We start from the raw sequence: 26,243 nt of genomic DNA on the forward strand, positions 1-26,243 counted from the left end.
ATATTCTATTAACACTGCAAGTCATCCTTATATATTCCAGATAGCTTGAAGCTTCTACCCACCCCGGAGCGTTCGTAATATGTTTGGCAACTGGTTGAGATGTCTTGATAAATATTTCCATTTACATATTCTCGCTTTGGCGGCAATCCTATGTAGGGCCATGTGGCTTTGTAGGAGTGACGTTGCTTTCAACAAAAAAATGTGTTTCAACTGATGTGCTGGGTATTCATGTGTGTACTATGTACACACCGGCTCCATGCTTGGTCTATCATGTGCTAATGCTTCAGCCATGAGCTTACGGCTAGGGAAGTTTTCTCCAACCATGGATGGCGGAGTAGTCTTTGACTCTTCAAATAGAACCTCCTCCATCTTAGTTTTTCTTTCTTTTTTCCTGTAAGTTGATGCTTTTTACTTTCCGTTTTTAAACGTGTTAGCTATGCATCTTGTTATGTAGAGTCAGGATATTCACTAAACGTAGGATTGAGTTAAAATGTCTTTTATGAAAAATTAATATAAACACATAATTAGTTCATTTTATTTCGATAGCCGACGGAGAAAACAAAACCAAATGATACAACTATATCTATACCAATATAAAAAGACCCAAGGGGCAAATTCAATCAATCTTAACAATCAAATCATGGCAATCCCATGACCATATTACTCCAATGCCGAGCGCTCAAGAAGTTTAGCGTGCAATTAATATTAAACCAGATATCATAGTCTATTTCTTTCAAGAAAAAAAACATTTGTGCTACTCACATAATTAAAACGTAATTTATATCTTACATAATATCTACGTGCGATTAATTTGCGCCCTAATAGCAGTGTGCATTGCACGTATGAATTTACTATTACATAACCAAGGAAACTAATAAGATGCCCAGAAGACAGAAAAGGAAACTAACCAAAAACGTAACAACAGCTAGTACTCAATGAGTTATTCTTTTCTTTTATTTGGTTAGTACTTTGTTGACGAGCGCCTCCAGGACAGCCATGGCCTTCCCGGCCTCGTTGTCCTTGGAGACATCGTCGGCGATGTTCTTGGCTTCCCCTTGGCGACACCTCTCGCAATTCCACTCGACATGCGACTCCTTGTTGAACTTGATGAAGTTGTCGATTTGGGGGAGCTGCACCTTGCTCATGCACAACTTGTCGAGTGTCTGGGCGGCGTTGGTCAGCTCCTTGAAACAGGTCTCGAAGCAGATCTCGTCGGCCTTGCTCATGCCCGGGTGGCTGTCCCTCTGGACCGCCGGGCTCGCGGTGGCCGTCGCGTTAAGAAGGAGCTTGGCGGAGGTGAGGGCCGCCATCCCCACAAGGCTCTCGTCGTTTGCGCTTACGTTCTCGTTGTCGCGCGTGATCATGGAGGCGCAGAGCTCCGGGAAGGGCGTGCCGGCGCACAACGTCTTGACCTTGGGGTTGTCCCCATCGGCGTCGGCGGCGGCAAGTGAGACTTCACTGAGGAGGAGGAGGACGACGACGACGAAGAAGAAGAAGGAGGAGGAGACGGTGGTGAAGAGCCTCGCCATGGCCAGCCGATGCACAAACTGTCCAATCGTACGTTGGAGGCCTAGACTATTTGCTTCTTAATTGGTTTACCCTTCTCCATTGATATATAGCCAAATGTTGGGGGTGGTGCTATATATAGATAGACATGCCAACCGCAGGGTAGGGGACGACGAACCAATGGATCGCCGGAGGTGGAGGAGGTATATGTGTGAGCTATGTTTTTCCTGAGATCGTATGGAAAATAGGGGTCAGAGAGGCGGTGGCCATGGTCAATCGAATCCATAGAGGTGAGGCAACCGAGCCACACAGATGCATGCATGCCACAAACTGTAAACCACTAGCTAGCTAGCACGTGGCAGGCACTAACGGGTGGTCAAACTCGAACTTACGTGTTCTAGACTACAATTAGCTAAGATGCATATTCGTAGAAAAAAATAACTAGTTGGCTAGTAGGTTGGAAACTAAAAACAAAAATAACTACTCCCTCCGTCCCACAATGTAAGACGGTTTTTGACATTATTGTAGTGTCAAAAAACATCTTCTATCGTGGGGCGGAGGGAGTAGTTGGCTAGTTGGCCACTTGGCTACTTGGTTGGAAACTAATAATAATAATTAGTTGGAAAAGTTGTAGTAGTGTTTCATTGACATCGCATAAAACTCCTAGGAACATGGGAAATGAAAATTATCAAATCATTGACTGACGAGCTACGTAACAACAGGGAGCAAGCCATCGTGCCTTGACCCTAAATTAAAATTATATGTCCATGAAGGGGAGATATCGCGCAAGTGTGGCGGAAGTAATAATGCACTACTCAACAATGGAATAACTGAAACCAAATGAAAGCGATGTGCAGCACCCACTTTTTGCACCATACGAGCCAGATAGAATGACCGGAAAAAGGGTCTTGGAAAACTAAATTCACTCAAGGGCAAAATATAAGGACTACATAATCTAGGGTTGTGACCCGAACCTACTGACTAAACTTTCATGGCAGACAACAGGGCAAAACTTGAAGTTATCCCCAGGCATGCCCGCCCTGCATATGGTCTCCATCGACGCCGTCTTGGGGTCATAGTATCCCAGTGACCAGCCCGTGTTGAGCAAAATCCGTCCATCATTCCGATCAATGGCCAAAGGTGTAGTCCACTCACACGAATACTCAGGCGAGAACTCTTCCAAATCTATATGACATTCCTTTGACCAGAAGCCAACCTCCTTCATCATCCATATGGAGATCACATTGATGGTCTTGTCGGAACAAGCCACACAAAGCGCGCCTTGGAGCTCGAGGATGGACACATGCCCGTTGCCATGGCTGCCGCATGGAGGGCCTGCAAGAACCTCAAATTCCTCCTTCTCGACATCGAATGCGATGATTTCACAATGTAGAGAAATTGGCCCGAGGTTAGGCTCCACCATCCAGAAAATCTTGCCATCGATGTAGGTGGGTTGGATGTTAGCTACTGGTCTAGGAGGAGCATCTAATGAATGCCATTCTTGTTCTTCCACATACCGCAAGCTGCATTCAAGTTGGTATTCCCGCGTCGTGAAGTTCTTCTCTTTGTAGGTCATACGCACTAGACATGCTCATCATGCTCGCAGTCGTAGCCCAACCCGATGCGGCCCGCATAGAAAGTGTCATCGTTGAGATCTTGAAACTCCATTCTCTCAATGTATCCCATGGCAGGATTGCACACGAAACTCCGAGAATGGCAGCTCCCCACATTGAGTCCCCGACAAGGCTGGGAACATACTAGATCAGGAACATCCGCACATATTAAGCCTCTACCAGTGAAGTCCTTCAAATCCATATATTGTCCAGTGTAGTAATCTGTGATGATCATGACACAAGGGCTTTTATTCAAGTTTGCATGGACGGCATGTGAGCGAATAAAACGATCGCACTCAACCATTGCGCGCCACTCCCTGCAAACCAGGCGCAACTCAGCAACCGATTGTGCCGGCATCCACTTGAGGATGTCAAACCATGCTTTGGTCGTCGGTGACGACCAGACCATATCCTCAATCGTGCGCCCCACGCGCACGACGCTCTCCTCATACAGGCCTAACACGGGCTCACGGTAGTCCACTTGAGGATGTCAAACCATGCTTTGGTCGTCGGTGACGACCAGACCATATCCTCAATCGTGCGCCCCACGCGCACGACGCTCTCCTCATACAGGCCTAACACGGGCTCACGGTAGTCCTCAAAGCTGCATAACACGGGCTCACGGTAGTCCACTTGAGGATGTCAAACCATGCTTTGGTCGTCGGTGACGACCAGACCATATCCTCAATCGTGCGCCCCACGCGCACGACGCTCTCCTCATACAGGCCTAACATGGGCTCACGGTAGTCCTCAAAGCTGCATAACACGGGCTCACGGTAGTCCACTTGAGGATGTCAAACCATGCTTTGGTCGTCGGTGACGACCAGACCATATCCTCAATCGTGCGCCCCACGCGCACGACGCTCTCCTCATACAGGCCTAACACGGGCTCACGGTAGTCCTCAAAGCTGCAGCCAATTGCCTCCTCGGGGCAAAACAGGATCTCCGGTGCCCCGGAGTTAGGGACGTCTAGGGAAAACACGTTGCAAGTGCCTGTACCAAACATAACCTTCATCCGTCCATTGTCGCCAGTATATATGCCAAGTGGAGCGATGTAGCATGACTTCAGTTGCAATGGGTCAACGCGACAGAGTTGTTCCCACTTTTGTTGCCCGTAATTTCTCAACACCCACACATGGTACATGCCATCAGCGTAACCCTTACCACCATAGCAGACACATAAGCAACCATCTAGCTCCGTCATCATTTTGACCGGAATATCAACCAAATAGGGCGGTGCTAGCACCGAGTCGAAGGTCTCTCCTGTCACATTGAAAGTAATAATGCCGCCATCACAACAAAGAAAGTGCAGACACCCGTTGAGGAACACGGCCGGGTTCTCATCGTCCACGATGCATGCGTGGGGCTGTTGCGCGGTAGGCCTCCAGTACGACGGTGCATCGAGGACAAAGACCTCGCAGAGGACCGGGCTGTACTCATCGCCCTCGTAGGCGGTGCTAAACACACGCACCACCTTATACTCGTGGGACACCGAGCAGTAACCAAGGCCGTACACCACAAACGGATAGTATGGTATCTCGGGCAGATACCGGAAAATCATCTTGGACGGGAGTTTGGTGTCGGGGAGAGGCAAGACCTCGCCGGTGCTAGGGTTGCAGACATAGTAGCCGTCGCCGGCGCATCGGATCAGGACGAGGCCGTGAAGAGGTCTGGTCATGGGAGTCTGGAACTGGTGAAAATTGTTGTACCTACACGTTAAGAAAAAGAGAGGCAGAACACTACACGTTGTGCTACCTGAGACGGAAGCGGACTCTAACCCTACAAGAGTTGGACAGCTCCTCGAGGGGATACGTCCTCTGAGTATTAATTTTGCCGTTGGCCAATGTTTTGCTTTTTTGTTCACACGTGGCCATGAACCTTTCCAATTTGCATTGGTGTAAAATCTCAAAAAAAAAATGCATTGGTGTGGCTGGCTAGCTAGGTTTAGAGGTATTGTTGTATCACATGTGGTACACCAGAAAGACCTACGTACGTACGCACGCTTCACCCTTGTCTCCTCAATCACATACGTACGGGTTCTTCTCAAAAAAAAAAAACGTACGGGTTCTCCATGAACTATGTAGAAGATTCGATCGCCGGCATTGCAACCCAGAGCAAGAGATCGAGCCCAGCAAACAGCACACGACGATGCATGGCGGCCTTGCCCGATGACATCCTCACCGACGCCTTCTCCTACCTGCCGGCCAAGTCGGTCGGCCGCTTGCGAAGTTCATGGCGCGCTGCCCTCTCGTCGTCGAGCTCCACCACCGGCGAGCCAGCACTCAAGCTTTTTTTCTTCAGCACTACCAAAAAGGGGCCTCGTAAAAAAAAAGGAATCCTATTTCTATGCTTGGCTGCCCGGTTCTGCTGATGCGGAGAAGCTCATGCCCAACAATTTCTCTCTTCTCGCCAGGCCTCTCCATGGCCTCGTCCTAGCTACTTCTCCGCGCCGACACCGGGTACCACGTCTACAATGTTTCATAGACAGAGAACTTCTCATCGTGTTCAGCCGTCGCCAAGTAGTACGCACTCTTCAATGAGAAAGAGCCTGCCATTCTTCTCCGGGTACCAGGCGAAGAAATCAGAAATCTTGACGTATCAGTGCACCGTCCCCAACCCGCAAAATGATCCTTTTTTAACCATCTCCAGACCATGTTCAACATTTCATTCTTCCTTCTGGAAGAAACCTCTTGTGTAACCTCCAAAATTGATTTGATTCGCACGGCCTCTATCACTAAACCTCTCGCGTCATCTTTCTTGCTTGTATCTCCTATTCCTTTGGTCCCAGCACCAACCGATTCGACATCTTTTGCAAAAACATGCAGCTGTAATCCTCATCCATTGTTGCACAATACAGTTTTTATTTAAAAAAATTGGCAATGTTTATTGCGTCTTTGTGGGACCTGGGTCCTCAGATGCCTTATTCCACAACGAATAAAACACATCTAAAATAAGCTCATACACAAACTAATGGTGATTGGTATTCACTTTTTGAAAATTACTACTTTTAATTTAGTTACAACAACAGTACTGTTTCATCGGCTTCACATGGAAATAATAACTCCTAAAAGTTGGTGCGGCAATTTTTTTTTAAGAAAAAGAGCGATCGACACGCTATGCAGCAACAGGTAGCAGGCCGTTGTGCCTCAGCAGTGGCTCCGGCGAAGGCTCCCGTCCTCGGAAAGCAACGAAAACCTGCAAAACAAAAAGATTTTCCGGCATCGGTAGCGGTCTTCAAACAACTCCATCACAGAAAGAGATATACTACTTCAAAAGTAGCTCGTCGACTAACCTCGAGCGGAGATTTCCCGCCTCCAAGTGCAAGAACCGTTTCTCTGAATCGTCTGCCCGTCTCCTCAATGGCCTGCAAACAATGAACAGAGCATTCATCAGCAAGTTTGAAAACTCATCGCGTTTTTTATTTTGCAATCATGCAAGGCTGGACGCAGTATGGAGATACATACATTTGGCAAGACAATCAAATGAAGTTAAGCGAACAAGTAACAAAAAAGGACATGATTCAGTCACAGGCTAGTCTCTATTTCTTATGATTATGAGTGAGTGAACAACATACCTTCTCGTTATCCAGACCAACATCTTCAAATGCTGAGAATGCATCGGCTGATAGCACTTCAGCCCACTGCAAGGAAAGGAGGACATGGAAAGATACAAGCTTTAGTCATGTTCACCATCCGTGGTCAGGAAAAACAGAAATTTTCAGATGTGCCATGACAATCTACCTTGTAACTGTAGTATCCAGCTGCATAGCCACCTGCACAGCACATAGTCCATGATGTGAATGAGAAGCGGAATCCATGATGAATCGGATGAATTTACATGTTAGTTAAAGCGTGGAAACCTGCAAAAATGTGGCTGAATCCACACAGGAATCTGTCCTCCGGCAGAGGAGCGAGAACCTGGGTTTTCTCTGCAACCCTTCGGTCAACATCATACACGGACACTGGTCCACTTGGATCATAAGTTGTATGCAGTTCCATATCTACACTCGCGAAACGTATCTGCAGACAAACATTTGATTATTTAAATAAAAAGACGATGAAAACAACACAGATCAATAACAGCAAATAGTCAGAAAAAACACATAAGATCGCAGCATTCACTCAATCATGTGACAGGTTCCTCAAACATGTAGAAGTGGTTAAAAATATGTCAAAATGGTGAATGTCACCTAGAAACAGTTGCAGATGGGTGGTGAATTAAAGTAAATAGTTTCAAAAACATGTGCATACAACATCCCACCTATCTTACAAACAACAGTTTTCAAGCCATAACATGCCATTTCAAGTAACTGTTTCTAAAATTTAAATCAGTTATAATGGTCTGATTGCATATATGTCTAGTTATCAAGTTCATCGACCCTTGACCTAAAAACGCAAGTTTAAGGACGTACGGTGAAATATGCGATATGCAATGTAACCATTACAAAACAATACCAAATAATGATAACAACAAGGAAAGCATGAGAGCCCAAGCCAACATACCTGACGGAGACTGAAGGTGCCAGCACGGAAATTCTTTGCAGCCACAAGCTTAGCATAGATTTCCTCTGGAAGAGGTTCACCGGTTTCATAATGCTTTGCAATGCTCAAAAGTGTATTCCTGTTACACCAATAAAACAAGCCATTAATTTACCAGAATCAGGCAAGAATCAAGCTAAACCAAACAAAACAGAGCCATCATACTTGTGATAGCACCAGTTTTCCATGAACTGAGAGGGTAACTCTACGGCATCCCATTCTATTCCACTGATACCAGCAACAAAGGCTTCATCTTGTCTGGTAAGCATATGCTGCAGCGCGTGACCAAATTCATGGAACACGGTTTCAACCTACAGAAGCCATGTGCAATGAATTTTTTCTCGCAAACCATAATATGGATAGATGATCTTCCTATATATTTACAGCATGCATACATATCATAACTTTTTTTATATGTATAAAAAAAATACCCAGAATAATATACCATAACAAGTACACTGCTTACCTCACGGAAGGTCATAAGACTGGGCTTATCGCCAACTGGTGGCATCTGATTACACACCATATGGGCAACAGGCAGCCTTACAGAAGACCCATGGCGAGCTAGGACACTGCTACGAGAAAAGACGACATTCATCCAAGCCCCACCACGCTTTTCAGATGGTCTTGAGTATGGGTCGAAGTAAAAATAAGCAACGGGGCTATTGGAAGAATCTTTGACACAATAAAATTTGACGTCACTGTTCCAAACCTGAAAGAGTGGTCACTGGTCAACATTTGCAGAATATTTACTTGTGTTAAGAGAAGTAAATGGATATACTTACAGGAGCCAATCCATCTGCAGCTTCAACGGTTATTCCAAAGAGCTTATTCGCAAGACTGAAGAGGCCATCCATAACCTTGGGCAGTGCAAAGTAAGGACGCAGTCCTTCCTGCAATGACAACGCTCAAGTCAGCTCAATGGCACATATCATTATGATGTGCAGTATGTCAGCACTTTGTTTCAAGCAGAGCAATTTTGTTCAGCAAATATATATTGGATAAGTCTCAGCAACAGAAATGCAAGGAAATGTAGTCGAAACAGTTCCAAAAGCAGACTAACGAGAAACCTATCAAACTGCAGCAAAAAAAACATTGAAATATACTTCTGTAAAGAAAGAACCTCATCGATGTCATATTTAGATTCCCGCAGTCGTTCACTCCAGAAGTTAAGGTCCCAGTGTGCTAGATCATTGGCTTCTGCAGAACCAGAATCTTTCACAAAGGCTTTTAGGTCTTCCATATCTGCATTAAGAAAAAGCAGCAGTTAAGATATTTCAGCAGTTAAGATCAAGGCTGCGTACAATAGACCCAAAGTGGTCGGACCCTTCCCCAGACCCTGCGCAAGCGGGAGCTACATGCACTGGGGCTGCCCTTTTAAGATATTTCACCATCAAACATAAATGACAAAAGAGAAGTCCAAACTCCAAAATGCATCTTATGCTGCTACAACTCCAGAATATCTTAATAAAATAGGCAAAAAGAATCTGGAACTCCGGCTAGAAACAAGGATCTTATTAATCTGATGTGAAGAATATTAAAGAGAATAACTTGGCTGGTTTTACCTTGAACAGCATGATCCCAGGAAGCAGCACGGATTTTCTCAAGAAGCTCTTGCACCCGGTCAACAGTTGCCATTTTCCGAGCCATGCTTACCTTCATGATTGTCATCAGTTAGCTAAAATTTGATAGTACTGGGCACTGTTTTAAATGTGGATTGGGCAATGGTAAGCTTGCGCACCTCAGCGAAGTTCTTGTAGCCAAGTAGTTTAGCCTTCTCTAGTCTCAACTTTAGAATCTGACTTATGATATCGGTGTTATCAAGATCACCGCCTGATGCACGGGTTAGATAAGCGCGATATACTTCTTCACGGAGAGCCCTGTTCTTAGCATGTTGCATGACAGCCATGAAGCTTGGTGCATCTAGTGTGATCATCCAAGGTCCATTTTCAGCTGAAGCATTTTCATGACCCTAACAAAATAATTTGTCAGCATAAAAAATCATGCAGGGGGAGCAAACTCCTAAGCTACCATATTTTTGTTTACACTTCATAACACTCACCTTTGAAACAGCAGTCTGTGCTGCTAAGCCAAGAGCTGAGGCAGGTAAACCGTCGACTTCTTTCTTATCAGTAATCAATTTCTCAAATTTCTTTGTTGCATCCAGCATGTTTTCACTGAACTTCTCTGACAGCTTTTCAAGTTCCTGAAAAAAAAATCCATTAACTAACATACATCAACAAGAAGCAGAAATATGAAAAATAATCGATAACACAGTACTATGTCAGGCATTGGAAGTACCTAACAACATGCGATCAGCAACAAGACTAAAAACAAACTACGCACACCGTAATAAGTGACAACAAAGGTATGCATGGGCAGTCACCACCACAATGGTTCAAAGATAAAAACATAGATGTAATTATTTAAGATGCAGAGACTCATATACGACAGGGAATGACTCGCTTGCAAGACAATTAATATATATGTACGGTAACGTTTCCAGTCAGGTTGGTACACTTAGCGCATATGTACAATAAATACAATCTGTCAACATCTGATAAGAACAAATAGCCTACCTGTTGGATTTGATTGAATTTCTCCCTCTGCTCATCCTCAAGCGCAACTCCACCGAGAACAGCATCCTTTATTTGGCCTGGCGAGGAAGAGAAAAAACGCCATTAGGAACGGAAAATGCAGATGCAACATGTGCAGCGAAGCAGGAAAAGAAAAGCGACGAAACTGACACGAGCCGGCTCTTAGCAAGTATTGAGAGACAGCGACGTTGCTTGCTTCTTATTGGCAGCAGCACAATTGACTTGGTGTGTCACAGTGGGTGTAGAGAAGGTTGTTACCTTCGACGACACGCTTGCGGGCGTCGCTGAGGCTGTCCCAGTCCGAAGAGTTCCTGATGGCATTGAAGGCCTCGTAGATTGGCTTGCTCTGCCCCAGCCTCAGGTAGAATTTCACTTTCTCGGGCTGTTTAAATTCAAGAAGACGGATCGAGTTAATCAGTTGAAGCAACACGGGGCGTAGCATCTGAGATAGCTAAGTATAAAACACTTGACTGAAACAGCAACAAATCATCCACCCTCTAGTCTGGTACCATATCCCCACAAAAAGAGTTCATGCGGACCAAAGTCGTAATAAGCACTAAAACAGGTTACAGCCAAGATGTGCGATGAATTTCTATCTAGGCGCTACTATTGCTGGATAACTCGTTGAGGACAACGAAACACAGACACAGGATCGACTCATCGACTACTAGTCGCGCGTCTCGAAAACCATGCAGCCAGGATCTATGATAAATTTCTAGCTATGCGCTATTGCTGGATAACTCGTGGAGCAAGGCAAAGTACAGACACAGGATCTGACGATGCGCTAACTAATCGACGACGGCTATGTCGTCCAGATCACAGGCGGCGCGACGGACCGAGAAAGGGGAGTGTGACCTGGACGTCCTCTACGGCGGCGCGGAGGTCGGCGGAGTCCTTGACGGCCTTGAGGTGGTCGACGACGTTCCAGACGACGTCGAGCCTGTCGACGATGCGCTCGAGCGGGTGGACCAGCTTCTCCCACGCCGGCTCCACGCCCTTCTCCAGCTGCTCCAGCTCGCCCTCCTGCGACCACACCCAAACCGACGGTCAGATCTGAACGGGCGACGAGCGAGCGAACGGGGAAGGGGATAAGAATGGGCGTACGAGGCGGGCGAGGAGCGCGCGGATCCCGGGGCGGACGTGGGACGGCTCGACGCGGTCGAAGGGCGGGAAGTCGAAGTCGGCGAGCAGCGGGTTGCTGCTGGTGTCATCCGCGGCGGCGTCCGCCATGGCGGTGGAGTAGGCGGAGCAGGCGATTGGGGAGGGGCGGGCGCGGGGGCAGAAGGCGCGGAGCGGGGAGGAGGCGGGGAGGAGGGAGAGGAGGCGGAGTGAGCTGCTGGGGTTGCGGGCGAGGCGGCGGGCGGAGTGGGAGAGGCGGAGGAGGTGGGAGGCGGAAGTGAGGAGCGTGGGAGTCATGGCCGCCGCCACCGCCAGGAGGAGGACGAGGAACACGAGGGTGGTGCGCTGACGTGCCGGGCCCATCGCTCGGTCACACCACGTGTGGGCTTTGGATGGGCCGCCGCGGGGAGATAATCCTCTCGGGGTTTTTCGACGGCGCACGGCACGCCACGCCGTTTCTGTCAAAAAAAAAACAAATAACTTTTGCTCAAAACAAAAGAAAAAAGACATAACAAAGCGGAGCCCTCCCACGGGCAAGGGTCGAAGCGAGCCGAAACAAATAACTTCGGCGACTATGCAGCGAGCCGAAGGCGTGCCTCCATCTCGTCTTCCTGAGCAGGACACAAACCATAACAAAAACTCAAAAACACATCTAAAAGCGGAGCCCTCCCATCGGCAAAGCCTGGGATCCATCATCGCTTCCATGGCCATAAGGCCGCCGGAGATGAGGCGGACCGGCGGGAGGCGGAAGAACCCCAGATTTTTAGGGGAGGAGGCCACCACTTGTTTACTGTAACTGCAAATGTTCATAGCTCTCTCTTCTTCTTCTCTTTTTTTAGAAAACACAAACATTCATAGCTCAATCCACTACTCCCTCCATTCCTAAATATTTGTCTTTTTAGAGATTTTAAATTTAAATAAACTACTACATACGGATGTATATAGACATATTTAAAGTGCAGATTCACTCATTTTGCTTCCTATGTAGTCACTTGTTGAAATCATTAGAAATACAAATATTTAGGAACAGAGGGAGTGGTAAATACGTAGTTGTGTTCTTTTACTCCGTTGCTGAGCCTCAAACTGCGTTTTTACTCCCTCCAATAAAAAAGTTGTCCTTATGGAAATGCACTTCAAATTTTCTACACTTGCACGAATCCCGTGTTTAGATCGGTTGGTTATATATATACTTGCACGAATCCTATATTTAGATCCGACGGCTATTAACAGTGACATGGAGATAAGTATTTCTCGGTCACACAAGAAACAACCAAACCATTAAAAAAAAGAGAAATAACCAAACCGTTGTTATTGTTATTGGATTACTCTGAGCCTCTAATATTGTCTTTTGATTTCCTTGGATTTACTGTTATTTTTACTCCGCATATAAGATTTGTCTAAAGTCAAACTTCGTAAAATTTGATCATATCTATTGAAATCAAATTAATGGCACATATTAATGATATTGATTTCGTATTGTGAATGTTAGAATTTTTTCCTATAAAGCAAAGAGCTAGTACGTGCTTTATTTAGCTTTTGAGGAACCGGAGTACAGATATAGACATAGCCACACATCGCAACCTCAAGTTCCAAAACTTGAAGATTAACAAAGTCACCACAAAAGCCTCGCTATGGACGGAAGCGCGGCATCAAACCTGCCTAGGGCTTAATTACACCCCTTAATTGTAGGTTAGGCTTGGCATAGGGTCATCCCTCCTAAGGGCTTGTTCGGTTGACAGGGAAAATGGAGGGGTTTGGCAGGGATTGGCAGGGATTGCACCCTCTACAAGTCAAAATCCCCTCCAATCCACCCCAATCCCCTGTGAGGGGGTGTAACCGAACGAAGCCTAAAGCAAATTTAGTTCCTGAATTGCATTCAAGTGGTTTTAGAGCATGCCCGCAAAAAGAAAAAGGAAAAAAAAAGTGGTTTTGGATGGTAATAATATCAAAATGCTACTCCCTCCGTTCTAAAATAGATGACTCAACTTTAGTGCAAAGTTAGTACAAAGTTGGGTCATCTATTTTGGAACGGAGGGAGTATGTGTGTACTTGTTTTTTCATTCTAGCTCTTCCAAATTTAAAAATACTTTGTAAACCAATTCCAAAAATTGCTCAACCAGATTCTTTGAATTGATTGCTGGCCTGCCGCTTTACTGTTTCGCAGTTATTGGTGGATTTCATACATTGGCAAGTAAATGAATACATACATACATTCCGTGGGTTGCCATGGAATTCATTCAGTTTCGATTTCACCATGGAATTGGAATGCAACCCTGCAGCAGACGCATGTACATGGGATTATCTCGTCAGTGAGAACTCAACAGAGGAGGGAGGGAGGGAGGATTGGATTAGCAATCTAGCAGACTAGCACCGATCAGCAGCACGGCACCGACCGGCCGTTGCTACCGCATGGGCATGGCGGCGATGGCCCGGGTGCAGAGGCGGGAGACGTCGGAGGGGCGCACGGGCTTGATGAGGAACTCCTCCGCGCCCTCGTCGAGGCACCGGCGGATCCTGGCGGGGGAGTTCTCCGACGACATGATCACCACCGGGATGCCGCGCAGCTCCGCCGACTCCTTGACCCGCTTCAGCAGGTCGTAGCCGGTCATCTCCGGCATGCAGTAGTCCGTGATGATCAGCTGCACGCTCTCGTGGCCCAGGCTCAGCACCTCCAGCGCCTTCTTCCCGCTGTCCACCGTCGTCACTGCACAAATTAAGAAGAGGTTTCAGTTCAGTTGAGTTCAGTTCATCCAAGGCTCAGCTCTCAGTTCAGATTCAGTCATGGGATGGGATGGGATGGAACAGTACCTCTGTACTTGGAGCTGCGGAGGAGCCTGGAGATGACGACGCGGTCGACGAGGCTGTCGTCCACCGCCAGGACGTGCGGCGGCTCCTGGGCCGTCGTCGACATCGGGCAGCGGCGGCAGAAGGGGATGGATGGAGAAGCTGATGCCTGCTGATTTGGTTGACAAGTAAGTGGCTTAGCTGGGCAAGGTGGCAACAGGAAGCAGCGGTTTTATATATACATACAGGGTGGTTAGCGAGGGGCCGTCCCACGGAGTAGAATAAAACCCAAAAAAAGAGGCAAAGTACAAAATACAGCAAGAAAAAGAAATGGATGAGATCTAACCAAATCTGGAGAGCCGGTGGCGCCGCGCTGGCCTACGCGAAGCAGAACATAATACTACTATCCAAACCAATCAATAATCAATCCCCAAGTTTTGTAATTCGGTTCCCCGGGTCCCTAGATTATACTAGTCCATGTTGCACATGCCGCAATTGGGCCGAGCACTGTGACCCCAGGGCCAGGGCAGATGATGATGATGATGATGATGATCGGCACCCTCATCTGATTAAAAATGCTGAGCATCAGGCAAGTCAAACGCAGGTGTGAGTGATTAGGAGGATTAGGGGGGCTAATTAAACAACCCCGCTCGATCTCATCCGCTCCGTTCCTGATGACTCACCGGTTATCGCTTGGTTTTGTTATGCTGAGACCTAAACGAGATCCAGATACTGACTAGTATACTGATTTGGTAGGCTGATCTCTAGACAATGGGCATGCATGCTTGCTTCACTCTCATGATTTCGAATCGCGTTAGTTGGTTGCCTAATTCGGATACATCTCAAGGAGCCGGGCAACTTTGCTAGGTGCACTGTCTCTTGTTTCGGCCAACAAAAACTATGGCCAGAACACTGAACCTGTCGACGGTTTCAGGCCGAGGAAGGAAGGGTTAAGGTATGCAATGTAAGGCGCTGAAATTGGAGCCGAGTTCAAAATAACATTGAAGAGAAGGTGTATCTACCCCGACCACAGCCTATGTTGCTCACCCAACAGCAGGTGCACTAAACCATCCACGTCGCGAAGAGTAGCTAATTCTGGAGCACCACAGAATAATGCTTTTGATCACGCACGAACTGTGCACATTCAGCATATAATTAAGAAACAGAGCATCTTTCGGATCATTAGTATTTGTGCGCGGCAACTACTACTCCCCCCACCCTGATCCTGCCCCAATATTGAACTGGCAGAAGCGTGCAATAATTCGCAGGGCAACCAAAGATATATATAAGAGCCCAGAGATTCTGAAACATGATGTCTGACCTGAAGAAGCCCCTTTTTAAAACTCATGGAGTCGGTTCCTCTGCATCTGGACTGCCATTCAGAGAGCCCGCATCCATGCTCCAGCGGATGGCGTGTGAGGACAACATGGCTGGTCGCGGAAGGGGGATTGGTACTGCTCATCGATCTTGGGAGCTGCACAACTTTTATTTCTTTCCGGGGTATTTTACTGGCTCATATTCAGAAGCGTACAGGCGTTAGCTGTCCATGCACGAGCCGCTGCTCCTGCGTAAACATCAAAAGAACAGAAGCAATAAGGTCAACTCAAGAGAAACGCAATTCAGCTGTTGCTTCTGGTAAACATATGAACTACAAGGCTAAATGTCAACCATGTGATGTGGTACATGCACTCAAATGAAGATGGTACAAATTTAGGACCTGAAAAATATAATCTACAGGAAAACTGACGCAATATACCGAGTTTGTGGCACATTGCTTACTATCAGAGTCCTTCAACTCCGAGGGCACCTATTGTGGGTTTGCATTAGAAAAATATACGAACTCAGACTAGACTGCCTGCATGACAAGACACATCTTTCATCAGACAGATGGCATCATGGAGCACATGAGGTCCCTGATTTCAGGCTGTTCACATCAAGCATTATCATCCAAAAGATTTAATGGGTTGACATACAGTTAACCACAGCACTACGTGAGATTGACAAAAAAATTAAAGTTTGGGATCGATACTCTATGCAAGTCAACCATGTCACTGTGATCTGAAGCATCTACCATGATCCGCCGACCAAAACCCACGAGATTGTAACAGTTCACTGACAGCTGGCGGCATGAATGCAATGATGCACAACTGAGAGGTTAATCAATCAAAGTGCATTGTATCAGACAAGTACTGACAAACCAGACAAGCCTCATTAAACATGGTTCATCTAGGGTGAGTGGTGACAGGCTGACAGTTCTCAGGATATCCTATCAATCACACAAATCACAGAAATACACCCAAATTTCATATATATGACAAGTGGACAAACTAGTTTGGACCGAACTATAGTTTACTAGTACTGGATCTTATCAGAATCAAAATAGTACTCCCTCCGTCCTAAAATAAGTGACTCAACTTTGTACTCACTATGGACTAAAGTTAGTACAAAGTTGAGTCACTTATTTTAGGACGGAGGGAGTATCACACATCTTGTAACATGAGATGCAACAATTTTGAGTTACCAAATGTAATACCTCTCCGATGGGGTTGTCTCAGGACATGGATGGGATGGTCTTCACAGAGAGCCATTGTTTGACTGATAAAGAACTGCAACACAATACTTATGTACAATAGCTGCAGGACAAATTTATAATGAAAGCCTCGGTAATTCACAAGCCACAAAAAATAGCAACAACTATTGAAGAAAAAATAACTTAGAATGCATATGAGTATATGAAAAAACTAGGAAAAATATGTGACAAGATATATGATGTACCAACTTGAAGTGCACTAGAAGAATCTCTCGCTTTTACTCATTACCAAAATCAAAACAGAAACTTCTGTTGTAAAATTGCAATGCTTTAATACCCTTCAACTCATACAAAAAAAAGGCACCAAATGAGGCACTCATGCAAAGTACCACTGCCTAAAGAATATCACACTATGACATATTATACATGGGCTACTGATGGCAGTATATTTACCCAGATATACAGAACTATACAACTTCAACCCGAACTAAAAAAACAAAAGAGAGAGTGAAAACTATGAAAGATAGCCTTATCTTTCAACAAATCCTAGATTCTTGATGGCAAAAGGCAAGAACTAGGGCATTTCCACTCCAAGCGCAAGCAACCCTATCCAGAGGCGATTCCAATTTTTCACCTCAAGATGATTTTTGAGAACTCTCGTATTACTTTGTACAAAACCCCCATGTATTGGACTTCTTTCCCTCATCCTCTGAGCACACAAAACTAACAAGAACAATCTCCAATCTGTACTTCTCCAGTATTAGAAGCTTTAAAAAAAGCACAACAGAACCAGCTCCAGTTGCAAGCTTTTAGATGCTCTTGTGGGAGGTTATTCAGCAGTTGACCATTCTACTGAAACACGTGCAGCTTTATCATTTAACCTGCTTCAAATATCTGTAGCAGCAGATGAAGGTAGAGGAGCACTAAGAGTTTCAGTATCATCATCAACCGACTCGGTGTACTGCAAGTCAGCTAGCTCAGATACATTACTGCTCCCAGTGCTATGACTGATTGTGACAACTTGTTTCGTCTGCAGAAATCATATCAAGCCAGTAAGCAGAGTTCAGTTACATTGTTCAATCATAATTCAAATAGAAAAAATATAACTCACCTCAACAAAGAAGATACAAATTCAAAGCAGCATCTGAGGGAGTGCTACTCACCTCATGGTCATCATCCAAATCTTCGACAGTCTCTTTCATCACCTCAGATTCACCGTCTTTTGGTTCCTTATCCTTGATGAGAACTGAAGAATAAGAAGGCATCAATTAATAAGGATCCAATTTCATTTTCTCCAATGAAGTGACAGTACAGATTCGATGAACATATATATAGCTGCAATGCTAATAATCAATAAAAAAGGTCATTGAACTGTTTTTTTTTTCATAGCACTCTTTTCTATTTCTGATTTTAGATTATGTAAAACATATAGGACACTATCTTAGCCACATTATTTGTTATAAATGCACTATGAGTGAGTGCAGGTTGTTCTATGTAACACCACTCATTTCAGATCTAAATATTTTCTAAGCAAGGCGGCACATCGCATAACAGCAATAACAGGGATCTATTTTCAGAAAGTTATTAACACAGGCATTCACCTTTTCCTCTTCCAGCGTCTATAGGCAGTTCCCGGGGCCGAGGAGCCTCCATGAAGCTGATGTCATGACGAGATGAAGCGGAGCTGGAATTACCACGATTTGAGCTACTTGATTCTTCAGTATCAACCTCATATGGGGTGATAGAATTAACTGCATTCTCATCTTCTGGCTTGAAAGACCCTTCTTGAAGACCAGGGAGACTTGTAGTGTCGGTCTGTGCAGTATGCATATCAGAACCTGAATTGTTAGTAAAATCCTCAGCATTGTCATCACCATCTAGAGATATTAATGTCCCCTCGAAACTGAACATGCCATCGTAAAGTATCTCAGATGATGATCTCTCTGCTGCTTGGAGACTCTCCGCCACAGTGACATCTGGAATATCTAGGGACCTTGAATTGTCATAGTGATCTTCAGAATTGGCTTCCTCAAAACCCAACATGGTTTCATCTTGTTGCAGAGTTCCTTCGTGAGCAATGCCCCAAAGTTCAGCCAAGTTGACCTCTGTAGAAAACAAGGATGACTTTGCACCGTCTAAATCATTTTCAGTTTTCAAACCCTCTGGATGAACCAAAATCTCCTCAGAACTTAAGGGGTCCTGAGATTCAGGTGATACTTTTTCGCTGAAGCAGTGGTTCTCTGGCATGTGAGGAAGATCTGAAGCATAATCATCAGCCAAAGAATTTTCGACTTCACTGATATCTTCAGGAGACATGTAAGCCTTATGAAGAGTTAAATCATCTTCATCTTCCAAAGCTACAGTTGATGTTCTCTCACTATCTTGAGGATCATCAATTGTATTGATGAAATAGTTTTCAGCATCATCAGCCTCCTTAGGGGACATTTGGGTCTCCTCAAACGTAACATCATTTTCAAGTTGAGGCTCGGAAAAAACATGACCACTTTGCAATGTTTCAAATGCATCAACCACTGGAGCAAATGAAGAGGATGATAAGTCCAAGTGTTGATCTGATTGTGTCATGCCATTGATTACATCTGGAGCTACAAAAGAGTCCACAAAGTTTGAAGAAACTTCATGCGGTGAACCAGCAGTTGTTTCATCAGCAATATTAAGAGTTTCAATCATGTTGGTCATAGATTCAGCAGTCGCTGGATTGTTTGTGTAATTTTCTGTACTGTCCAGGTTGTGAAATATCACACGGTTCCTCTCATCAAAGCTTAAACCACGATCATTTTCTGGTTCAGAAGATGTTCCACTTCTGAGAGATTCCAGCATATTGATCTCTGAAACACATGAAGATGACCTGGAATAGAGCGAAAATATTTCAGAGTTTATGCCCTCATCTGAGGATGTGTGACTTCCCTCGATAAGAAAATTAACGTCCTGTAGTGTTTCAGATGGAGCTTGTTCCTGGTCGTGAAGAGATTGAGATCCGTTGCTGTCTGGGATAGACTGAGAAGGTCCAGAGTTGGCTGTCAAATTTTCTGCAGTTCTAACCTCCAGAGAAGTCGAAGCTATTTCATCTTCAGATTTAGAAAGTCCTTCCTGACCAGCAAATGGTGTTATCTTCATGCCTGAAGATAAGAATGTTCCTTCAGAATGACAAGTGCTTTCATGCGGAGACTCAAGCAATGCTTGCTGACCAGCTTGAGAACCTTCCTTTACACTGCTGTCTGGAATGAACTGGGCAAATGTTGAATTACTTATCAAATTTTGAGCAGCAGTATCATCATCTGGAGAGGCGAGAACAGGCTTTAGATGGTCAACTACTTCCTCATCTTCTGATTCAGGCAAAACTCCCTCGACGACTCCTTGAACTTCAGTTATCTTGCCCACTTCAGACTTGGCTAATGCATCTTCAGCACTATCAACTACAAGTGGATCCAGAAAAGGATCCTCCAAATTAAAAGGTAGGGCTTTCTGCTCATGTAAGTGCAAGTCAGACGTTTCATACTCCTTGATGCCATCTTCACTCTCTGCAAGTAACTCAGGAGATACAGAGTAGTTTAATTCAGGACTGACTGTAACAAAGCTGACAATCTCTGGAACATCCGTCGTCTCTTCACTAGATGAAGAAAACACTGGTGTTTCCAAGCACTGATCAGTAGTACTGACCACAGGCGCAGCTTGCAAAGGTTTCTCCTCCAAATTGATGAGTGTCTCATTCTCCTCATTTGTGCTTACTTCGCGTGTTTCTTTCTCCCTAGCATCATCATCACCCTCTGCAACTAACTCTGGAGAGGATAAGAAGCTCGACTCATGACTGGCCTTAACAAAGCTGACACTTTCAACAACTTCCATTTCCTCACTCTCTTCATTGTATAAAGAGAACTCTGGAGTCTCCGCATAGTATTCACTATTATTGACTGCAACTGGGGATAGCAAAACTTCCGCCTCCAAATTGAAGGGTGTTGTGATTTCCTCTGTTAGATGGAACTTGGACTGTTCATTCTCCTCAACTCCCCCACCACGCAGCTCTGCTTGAAGGCTCAGTTTAGGACTGACTATATCAATGTCAACAATAGCTGCACTTTTAACCTCATCCAGGCAGATGGAAGTATCTAAAGAAGCAATAGACATTTCATCTTCAAACTTAGAAAGTCCTTCAGAGGGTGCAGCATCTTCCACCACATTGGCATATGAATTTGAGTTGCTTGAATAGACTTCATCATTATTGATCTCCGCTGAAGATAAGAACATTCCTTCAGAATAGCGAGTGCTTTGACGTAGTGGCTGAGAAAATGCTTCCTGGCCACCTTCAAGAACTTCATTTAGGTCGCTGTTTCGAAGGAATTTCACTGGCATTGAATCAATAATCAAATTTTGAGTGTCACTATCATCCTCCGAATCTGTGACAGCAAGCTTTTGATAGTTAAATGCTTCCTCGCCTTCTGACTCAGAAAAACCTTCCTTGACAACATAATGAACCTCTGTTATCTCGACGTCCTCGGCAGTATCAGCTACAGGTGAATCCAGAATAGGTTCCTTTTCAAAATTAAAAGGTAGGCCATTCTGCTCCAGTATGTGCGAGTCAGACTTTTGATCCTCCTTGAATTCTTCATTATATTCTCCAAGTACCTCTGGAGATGATGGGTACATCAATTTAGGATTGGCATCTTGAATGTGTAAAGACACATCTGAAGTTTCCAAGCATTGTTCAACAGTACTGGTACTGACCATAAGTGGATCTTGTAAAGCTTCCTCCTCCATATTGATGAGTATAGCATTGTCCTCCTTTGTATTTAATTCACATAATTCTTTCTCGGTGGCATCCTCAGCACTCACCACAACTAACTCTGGAGAAGATAAGAAGCTCAACTCAGGACTGACATTGATAAAGCTGACACTTCCAGCAACTTCCATTTTATCAGTCTCTTCACCACATACAGAGAACTCTGGAGCCCCGGGGCAATTTTCTATATTACTGACTGCAAGCGAGCACGGTAGAACCTCCTCCAAGTTGAAGGGTGTCAAACTCTCCTCTGGCATATGGAACTTGGACAATACTATCTCCTCAACTCCCTCACCAAATAACTCTGGGTAGCTCTCCACGTCAGGAGTGATTGGCAGTTCCTTTTCATTGACTGCATACAAAGTAGGGCTCTCCATTGGAGTCAAAGAATAGACTTCTTCATCATTGATCTCCCCTGGAGATAAAAAAATTTCTTCAGAATGGCGAGTGACATGGTGTAGCGGCTCGGAAAATGCTTCATGGCCACCTTCAAGATCTTCATTTATGTCGGAGTTTGGAATAAATTGAACACAAATTGAGTCAGTTATCAATTTTTGGGTGTTACTATCACCATCTGAAGAAGCGACAACAAGCTTTTGATAACTAAATATTTCCTTGCCTTCTGATTCAAACAAATCTTCCTTGACAATATCCTCGGCAGTATAGGCTACAGGTGAGTCCAGAATAGGTTTCTTTTCAAAATTAAAAGGTAGTCCATTCTGCTCCGGTAAGTGCGAGTCAGACATTTTATCCTCCTTGAAGTCTTCATCATATTCTCCAGGTAACTCTGGAGATGCTGGGTACATTAATTCAGGATTGGCTGTAACAAAGTCTGTAATTCCAGGAACTTCCCTCGCATTGGCATCTTGAATGCATAAAGAGAAATCTGAAGTTTCCAAGCATTGTTCAACAGTACTGGTACTGACTATAAGTGGATCTTGCAAAGCTTGCTCCTCCATATTGATGAGTATAGCATTGTCCTCCTTTGTGTTTAATTCACATAATCCTTTCCCGATGGTGGTATCCTCAGCACCTTCCACAACTAACTCTGGAGAAGATAAGAAGCTCGAGTCAGGACTGACATTGATAAAGCTGACACTTCCACCAACTTCCATTTTCTCAGTCTCTGGACCGCATACAGAGACCTCTGGAGCCCCGGAGCAATGTTTCTCCTCTGGTATATGGAACTTGGACGATACTATCTCTTCGACTCCCTCGCCAAAGAACTTTGGATAGCTCTCCATATCAGGGGTGATTGGCAGTTCCTTGCCATTGACTGCATATGAAGTAGGGATCTCCATTGGAGCCAAAGAATAGACGTCATTATTGATCTCCCCTGAAGATAAGAACATTCCTGCAGAATGGCGAGTGCCATGGTGTAGCGGCTCAGAAAATGCTTCCCAGCCACCTTCAAGTGCTTCATTTATGTCGGGGTTTGGAATAATTTGAACACCAATTGAGTCAGTTATCAAATTTTCAGTGTTACTATCAGCATTCGAAGAAGCGGCACCAAGCTTCCCATGAGTAAATGTTTCCTCGCCTTCTGACTCAAACAAACCCTCCTTGACAACATCATGAACTTCTGTTATCTCGACATCCTCAGCAGTGTCAGCTGAATCCAAAATAGGTTCCTTTTCAAAGTTTATAGGAAGGCCGTTCTGCTCCAGTAAATGCAAGCCACATGTTTTATCCTCCTTCAAGTCCTCGTCGCCTTCTGCAAGTAACACTGGAGACGCTGTGTACATTAATTCATGATTGGCTGTAACGAAGTTTATAGTTCCAGAAACTTCCCCCGCCTTGGCATCTTGAATGCACAAAGAGACATCTGAACTTTCCAGGCATTGTTCACTAGTACTAGTACTCACTATAAGTGGATCTTGCAAAGGCTCCTCCATACTGATGAGCATAGCATTCTCCTCCTTTGTGTTTAATTCACATAATTCTTTCTCAGCGGCATCCTCAGCACTCTCCACAACTAACTCCGGAGAAGATAAGAAGCTTGACTCAGGACTGCCATTAGTAAACTTGGCACTTCCAACAACTTCCAATTTTTCAGTCTCTTGACCGCACAAAGAGAACTCTGGAGTTCCCAAGCAATGTTCAATACTATTGGCTGCAACTGGGCCCAGTAAAACCTCCTCTGAGATGAAGGGCCGCATACTTTCCTCTGGTATATGGAACATGGACGATTCTGTCTCCTCGACTCCCTCGCCAAGCAACTCTGAATAGGTCCCCATGTCAGGAGTGATTGGCAGCTCCTTATCATTGACTGCATTCGGAGTAGGGTTTTCCTTTGGAGTCAAAGAATACATATGCAACACTTCTGACTTTTGCAGATCAAGCAATGCTTCCTCCCTGACACTTTCTGGAGGCAACATTTTCAAGGTTTCTGATGCAGGTAATACCGGACCAGACAAGTCAGGGCTGCCGCTGAAGTCATTTAAGCTATTATGAGCAACAAGGTCGTCTGGTGGAGATGCAGGGGAGCGTGAATCGTCTCCGTCATAAAAAATATTATGAGAACCAACGGGAGATATGGGATTCTCCTTGCTGGAATTGGAACGAGTTTCCACAATGTCCCATAATCCATCAAACCCTTCTTCGTCAGCATCTCCTTCAGACAATTCTTGAGGGGTATCTGCAGGTTGAACATGCATGCTGCGGCAATCATCGAAAGGATACGAAATAGTATCTTCAGTGGAAACAGGGACATGGACATGCTGATCTGAATGTGCAGAGACAGATGGCGTTTCCTGTGTCTTTTCCACACTTCTTTCTATAAAACTGCTGCTGGTCATGTATGTTTTTGAACTTGACAGTCTTCTCATCCTTAGTCCACCTGAGGGTGCTGATTGGAAATCCTTGCTATGACCCCAAGCCATATCTGCTCCACCATCATCTCTATGCTTAATGCTCGACTGGCGATGTTTCATAAGCTTAGCAGTTTGTGCTGCTGAATCAGTTCCAACCAGAGAATTACTAGCATCTTCCACATCATCACAGTTCTGCACCAGCAAATAAACACCAAATATGTTCACTAGAAGGACGATGTCAGAAGAACAGGACTAAAAGGCACTGGTGGATTAAAACTATCTGCAGAACATTATGTTGAAACAAACAGACAGACCTGGACATTGTTTTGGTTGTTCCGGTCAAACTCCCTTGGTCCACACTCAGTTTGCTGCTTGTCCTCTTGAAGTCCTTCAAGTGTTTCCTTGTCCTTGAGGTCAACTGACTCCCTTGGTTCACACTCATTTTGCGGCTTGTCCTCTTGAAGTCTTTCAAGTGTTCTTTTGTCCTTTAGGTCAACTGCAGAGCAAGATTAGCTGGGGTCAATCAGGAGATACTTGTCACCAATGCATTATCAGAATTTACAAGGCACTCATTTTAGCAGTTTGGGAAGATTTTGCTACTGGAACTTAAACAAAAACAAGTTTATAACTCCACATTGGGTGACTTGTGAGTTGTGACCAGGGAGGACAACTGCTTTAGAACTAGCAGCATTATTCATATGTTTGGGTGTGTGCAGACATGAAATGGGAAGCGAAAATTCTTACGCATTCTGGTGAAGCGGACAAAGGCGGCATAGATGAGCGTGGCGAGAGCAGGGACGGCAAGCACGGGCAGCACCTGGATGGGCTGCCTCCAGGTCAGACTCCGTCTCCTCGCCCTCCAGAACGCGTAGATGAATACCAGCACCTGCTCAATGCGAAAGACAAATGAACAATCCGTGTAGCAACCCCAGCACGGAAACAGCGAACAGGTAACATCCTGCCGCCTACTATCACTGTCACAAGCAGGCATAAATTGTTTGTGAAATAACAAAAACAGAACAGACTGTCCATTCTAGCTGAACAGGCGTAAATTGTTTCTGAACAGTAGTAGTTACTACTAGTTTGAAACAAGCAAGAACATCACAGATTGTGCAGTCCAGTTGTGCGTGCATCGTCGCTACATCTACATGCCGAAAGAGCCGACAAATAGTGAACTAAAGATCACTGAATAACTCTGGTTTGTAATTAAATTTGTCCAAAGAACTGGAGGTGAATTACTCCAGCATATTTCACCGGTAGGTACCGCCGGATTTCTCCAGGCAAAGTAAGAACTAGGAGCTCATCCGTGATCGTGGGTAGTACTAGCGACGGCGAGCCGGCTGACTGCTTGACTTGGCTTGCGCATACAAGCAACCACCTGAAGCGCGCCCCTACCTCCCGAAGCAACCTCTCTTGGGAGAGAGCCAGAGCACGAGCTAGCTCACCTCGAGGTTGAAGGAGACGAAGGCGAGCTTCCGGCCGACCCGCCGCGCCGCCGCCGCCCGCCTCGCCAGGCGCGACCGCACGGTGGCCTCCCCGTCCTCCTCCTCCCGCTCGCCGTCGCGGGAGGCCTGGCCCCGGCGGCGCCAGAGGGAGGCCGCGGCGTGGAGGCGGGACCAGACGCCGGAGAAGAGCCCCGCGGGCGCGTCGTCGCCGGCGGCGGCCATGGAGTTGGTCTAGGGCCGAGGGTGGGAATCTGGAGTGGAATTTTGGCTGGCTTGTGACCAATCGGAGACGTCGTCGCCCACCACCACGGCTGCACTACGCCACCTTCCTCTTTCTTTTCTGCCTTTTTTTTCTTTTGCTTTTCTTCTTTTAGCTGGCAAAATTATTAGCTGAAACACAAGGTGAGCAGCTAGCTTGATTCTACTACTCATTTTATTTTTTTCAAGAAAACTTTCGATCTATTCATCAACTGTTAAGGTAGTACAAAGAACGCTAGAAGTAA

At 45.4% G+C, this 26,243-nt stretch overlaps 4 protein-coding genes across 5 annotated transcripts; all 4 read right to left on the minus strand.

Moving 5' to 3' along the window:
* Positions 1-683: 683 nt before the first annotated feature.
* Positions 684-1,595, minus strand: LOC119325027. The gene has a single exon (XM_037598782.1). The coding sequence runs from the start codon at positions 1,527-1,529 to the stop codon at positions 954-956; it is 576 nt and encodes a 191-aa protein (XP_037454679.1). The 5' UTR covers positions 1,530-1,595; the 3' UTR covers positions 684-953.
* Positions 1,596-6,070: 4,475 nt separating this feature from the next.
* Positions 6,071-11,765, minus strand: LOC119325692 (probable cytosolic oligopeptidase A). Its single transcript, XM_037599408.1, has 17 exons — positions 11,359-11,765; positions 11,110-11,277; positions 10,513-10,636; positions 10,237-10,313; positions 9,720-9,863; positions 9,399-9,629; positions 9,223-9,313; positions 8,781-8,902; positions 8,443-8,550; positions 8,124-8,369; positions 7,823-7,968; positions 7,622-7,739; positions 6,979-7,138; positions 6,860-6,891; positions 6,694-6,759; positions 6,412-6,483; positions 6,071-6,314 (listed from the first exon to the last, which is right to left on the minus strand). The coding sequence occupies exons 1-17, from the start codon at positions 11,734-11,736 to the stop codon at positions 6,234-6,236; spliced, it is 2,364 nt and encodes a 787-aa protein (XP_037455305.1). The 5' UTR covers positions 11,737-11,765; the 3' UTR covers positions 6,071-6,233.
* Positions 11,766-13,494: 1,729 nt separating this feature from the next.
* Positions 13,495-16,822, minus strand: LOC119325694 (two-component response regulator ORR3-like). Its single transcript, XM_037599412.1, has 4 exons — positions 16,691-16,822; positions 15,479-15,721; positions 14,182-14,326; positions 13,495-14,077 (listed from the first exon to the last, which is right to left on the minus strand). The coding sequence occupies exons 2-4, from the start codon at positions 15,617-15,619 to the stop codon at positions 13,776-13,778; spliced, it is 588 nt and encodes a 195-aa protein (XP_037455309.1). The 5' UTR covers positions 15,620-15,721; positions 16,691-16,822; the 3' UTR covers positions 13,495-13,775.
* A 156-nt stretch (positions 16,823-16,978) lies between these two features.
* Positions 16,979-25,978, minus strand: LOC119325693. 2 transcript variants are annotated; one of them, XM_037599409.1, is made up of 6 exons: positions 25,741-25,977; positions 25,040-25,181; positions 24,610-24,791; positions 18,289-24,487; positions 17,851-17,933; positions 16,979-17,717 (listed from the first exon to the last, which is right to left on the minus strand). In XM_037599409.1, exons 1-6 carry the CDS (start codon positions 25,960-25,962, stop codon positions 17,574-17,576), a joined length of 6,972 nt encoding a protein of 2,323 aa, XP_037455306.1. In that variant the 5' UTR covers positions 25,963-25,977; the 3' UTR covers positions 16,979-17,573. The 2 variants fall into 2 exon arrangements, with proteins under 2 accessions (XP_037455306.1, XP_037455307.1); XM_037599410.1 differs by having other exon boundaries at positions 17,583-17,717; positions 17,799-17,933; positions 25,741-25,978.
* Between the last annotated feature and the right edge of the window lie 265 nt (positions 25,979-26,243).

This window comes from Triticum dicoccoides, chromosome 6B (genome assembly GCF_002162155.2).
Source record: "Triticum dicoccoides isolate Atlit2015 ecotype Zavitan chromosome 6B, WEW_v2.0, whole genome shotgun sequence".
Taxonomy (NCBI): domain Eukaryota; kingdom Viridiplantae; phylum Streptophyta; class Magnoliopsida; order Poales; family Poaceae; genus Triticum; species Triticum dicoccoides.

Bases quoted from the DNA above. Each gene is read 5' to 3' on its own strand.
- LOC119325694 (XM_037599412.1), bottom strand. From the start codon at position 15,619: ATGAGCAGTACCAATCCCCCTTCCGCGACCAGCCATGTTGTCCTCACA. The intron at 14,327-15,478 runs GTCAGACATCAT...CCAAATCAGCAG, and splicing joins TTAAAAAGGGGCTTCTTCAG to GCATCAGCTTCTCCATCCAT. The intron at 14,078-14,181 runs GTACTGTTCCAT...TAATTTGTGCAG, and splicing joins CCGCAGCTCCAAGTACAGAG to TGACGACGGTGGACAGCGGG.
- LOC119325027 (XM_037598782.1), bottom strand. From the start codon at position 1,529: ATGGCGAGGCTCTTCACCACCGTCTCCTCCTCCTTCTTCTTCTTCGTC.
- LOC119325692 (XM_037599408.1), bottom strand. From the start codon at position 11,736: ATGGGCCCGGCACGTCAGCGCACCACCCTCGTGTTCCTCGTCCTCCTC. The intron at 10,637-11,109 runs GTCACACTCCCC...GAATTTAAACAG, and splicing joins CCGCCGTAGAGGACGTCCAG to CCCGAGAAAGTGAAATTCTA. The intron at 9,630-9,719 runs GTGAGTGTTATG...TTATTTTGTTAG, and splicing joins CACAGACTGCTGTTTCAAAG to GGTCATGAAAATGCTTCAGC.
- LOC119325693 (XM_037599409.1), bottom strand. From the start codon at position 25,962: ATGGCCGCCGCCGGCGACGACGCGCCCGCGGGGCTCTTCTCCGGCGTC. The intron at 25,182-25,740 runs GTGAGCTAGCTC...CGCATTGAGCAG, and splicing joins TCGTCTCCTTCAACCTCGAG to GTGCTGGTATTCATCTACGC. The intron at 17,934-18,288 runs GTGAATGCCTGT...CTTATTCTTCAG, and splicing joins AGACGCTGGAAGAGGAAAAG to TTCTCATCAAGGATAAGGAA.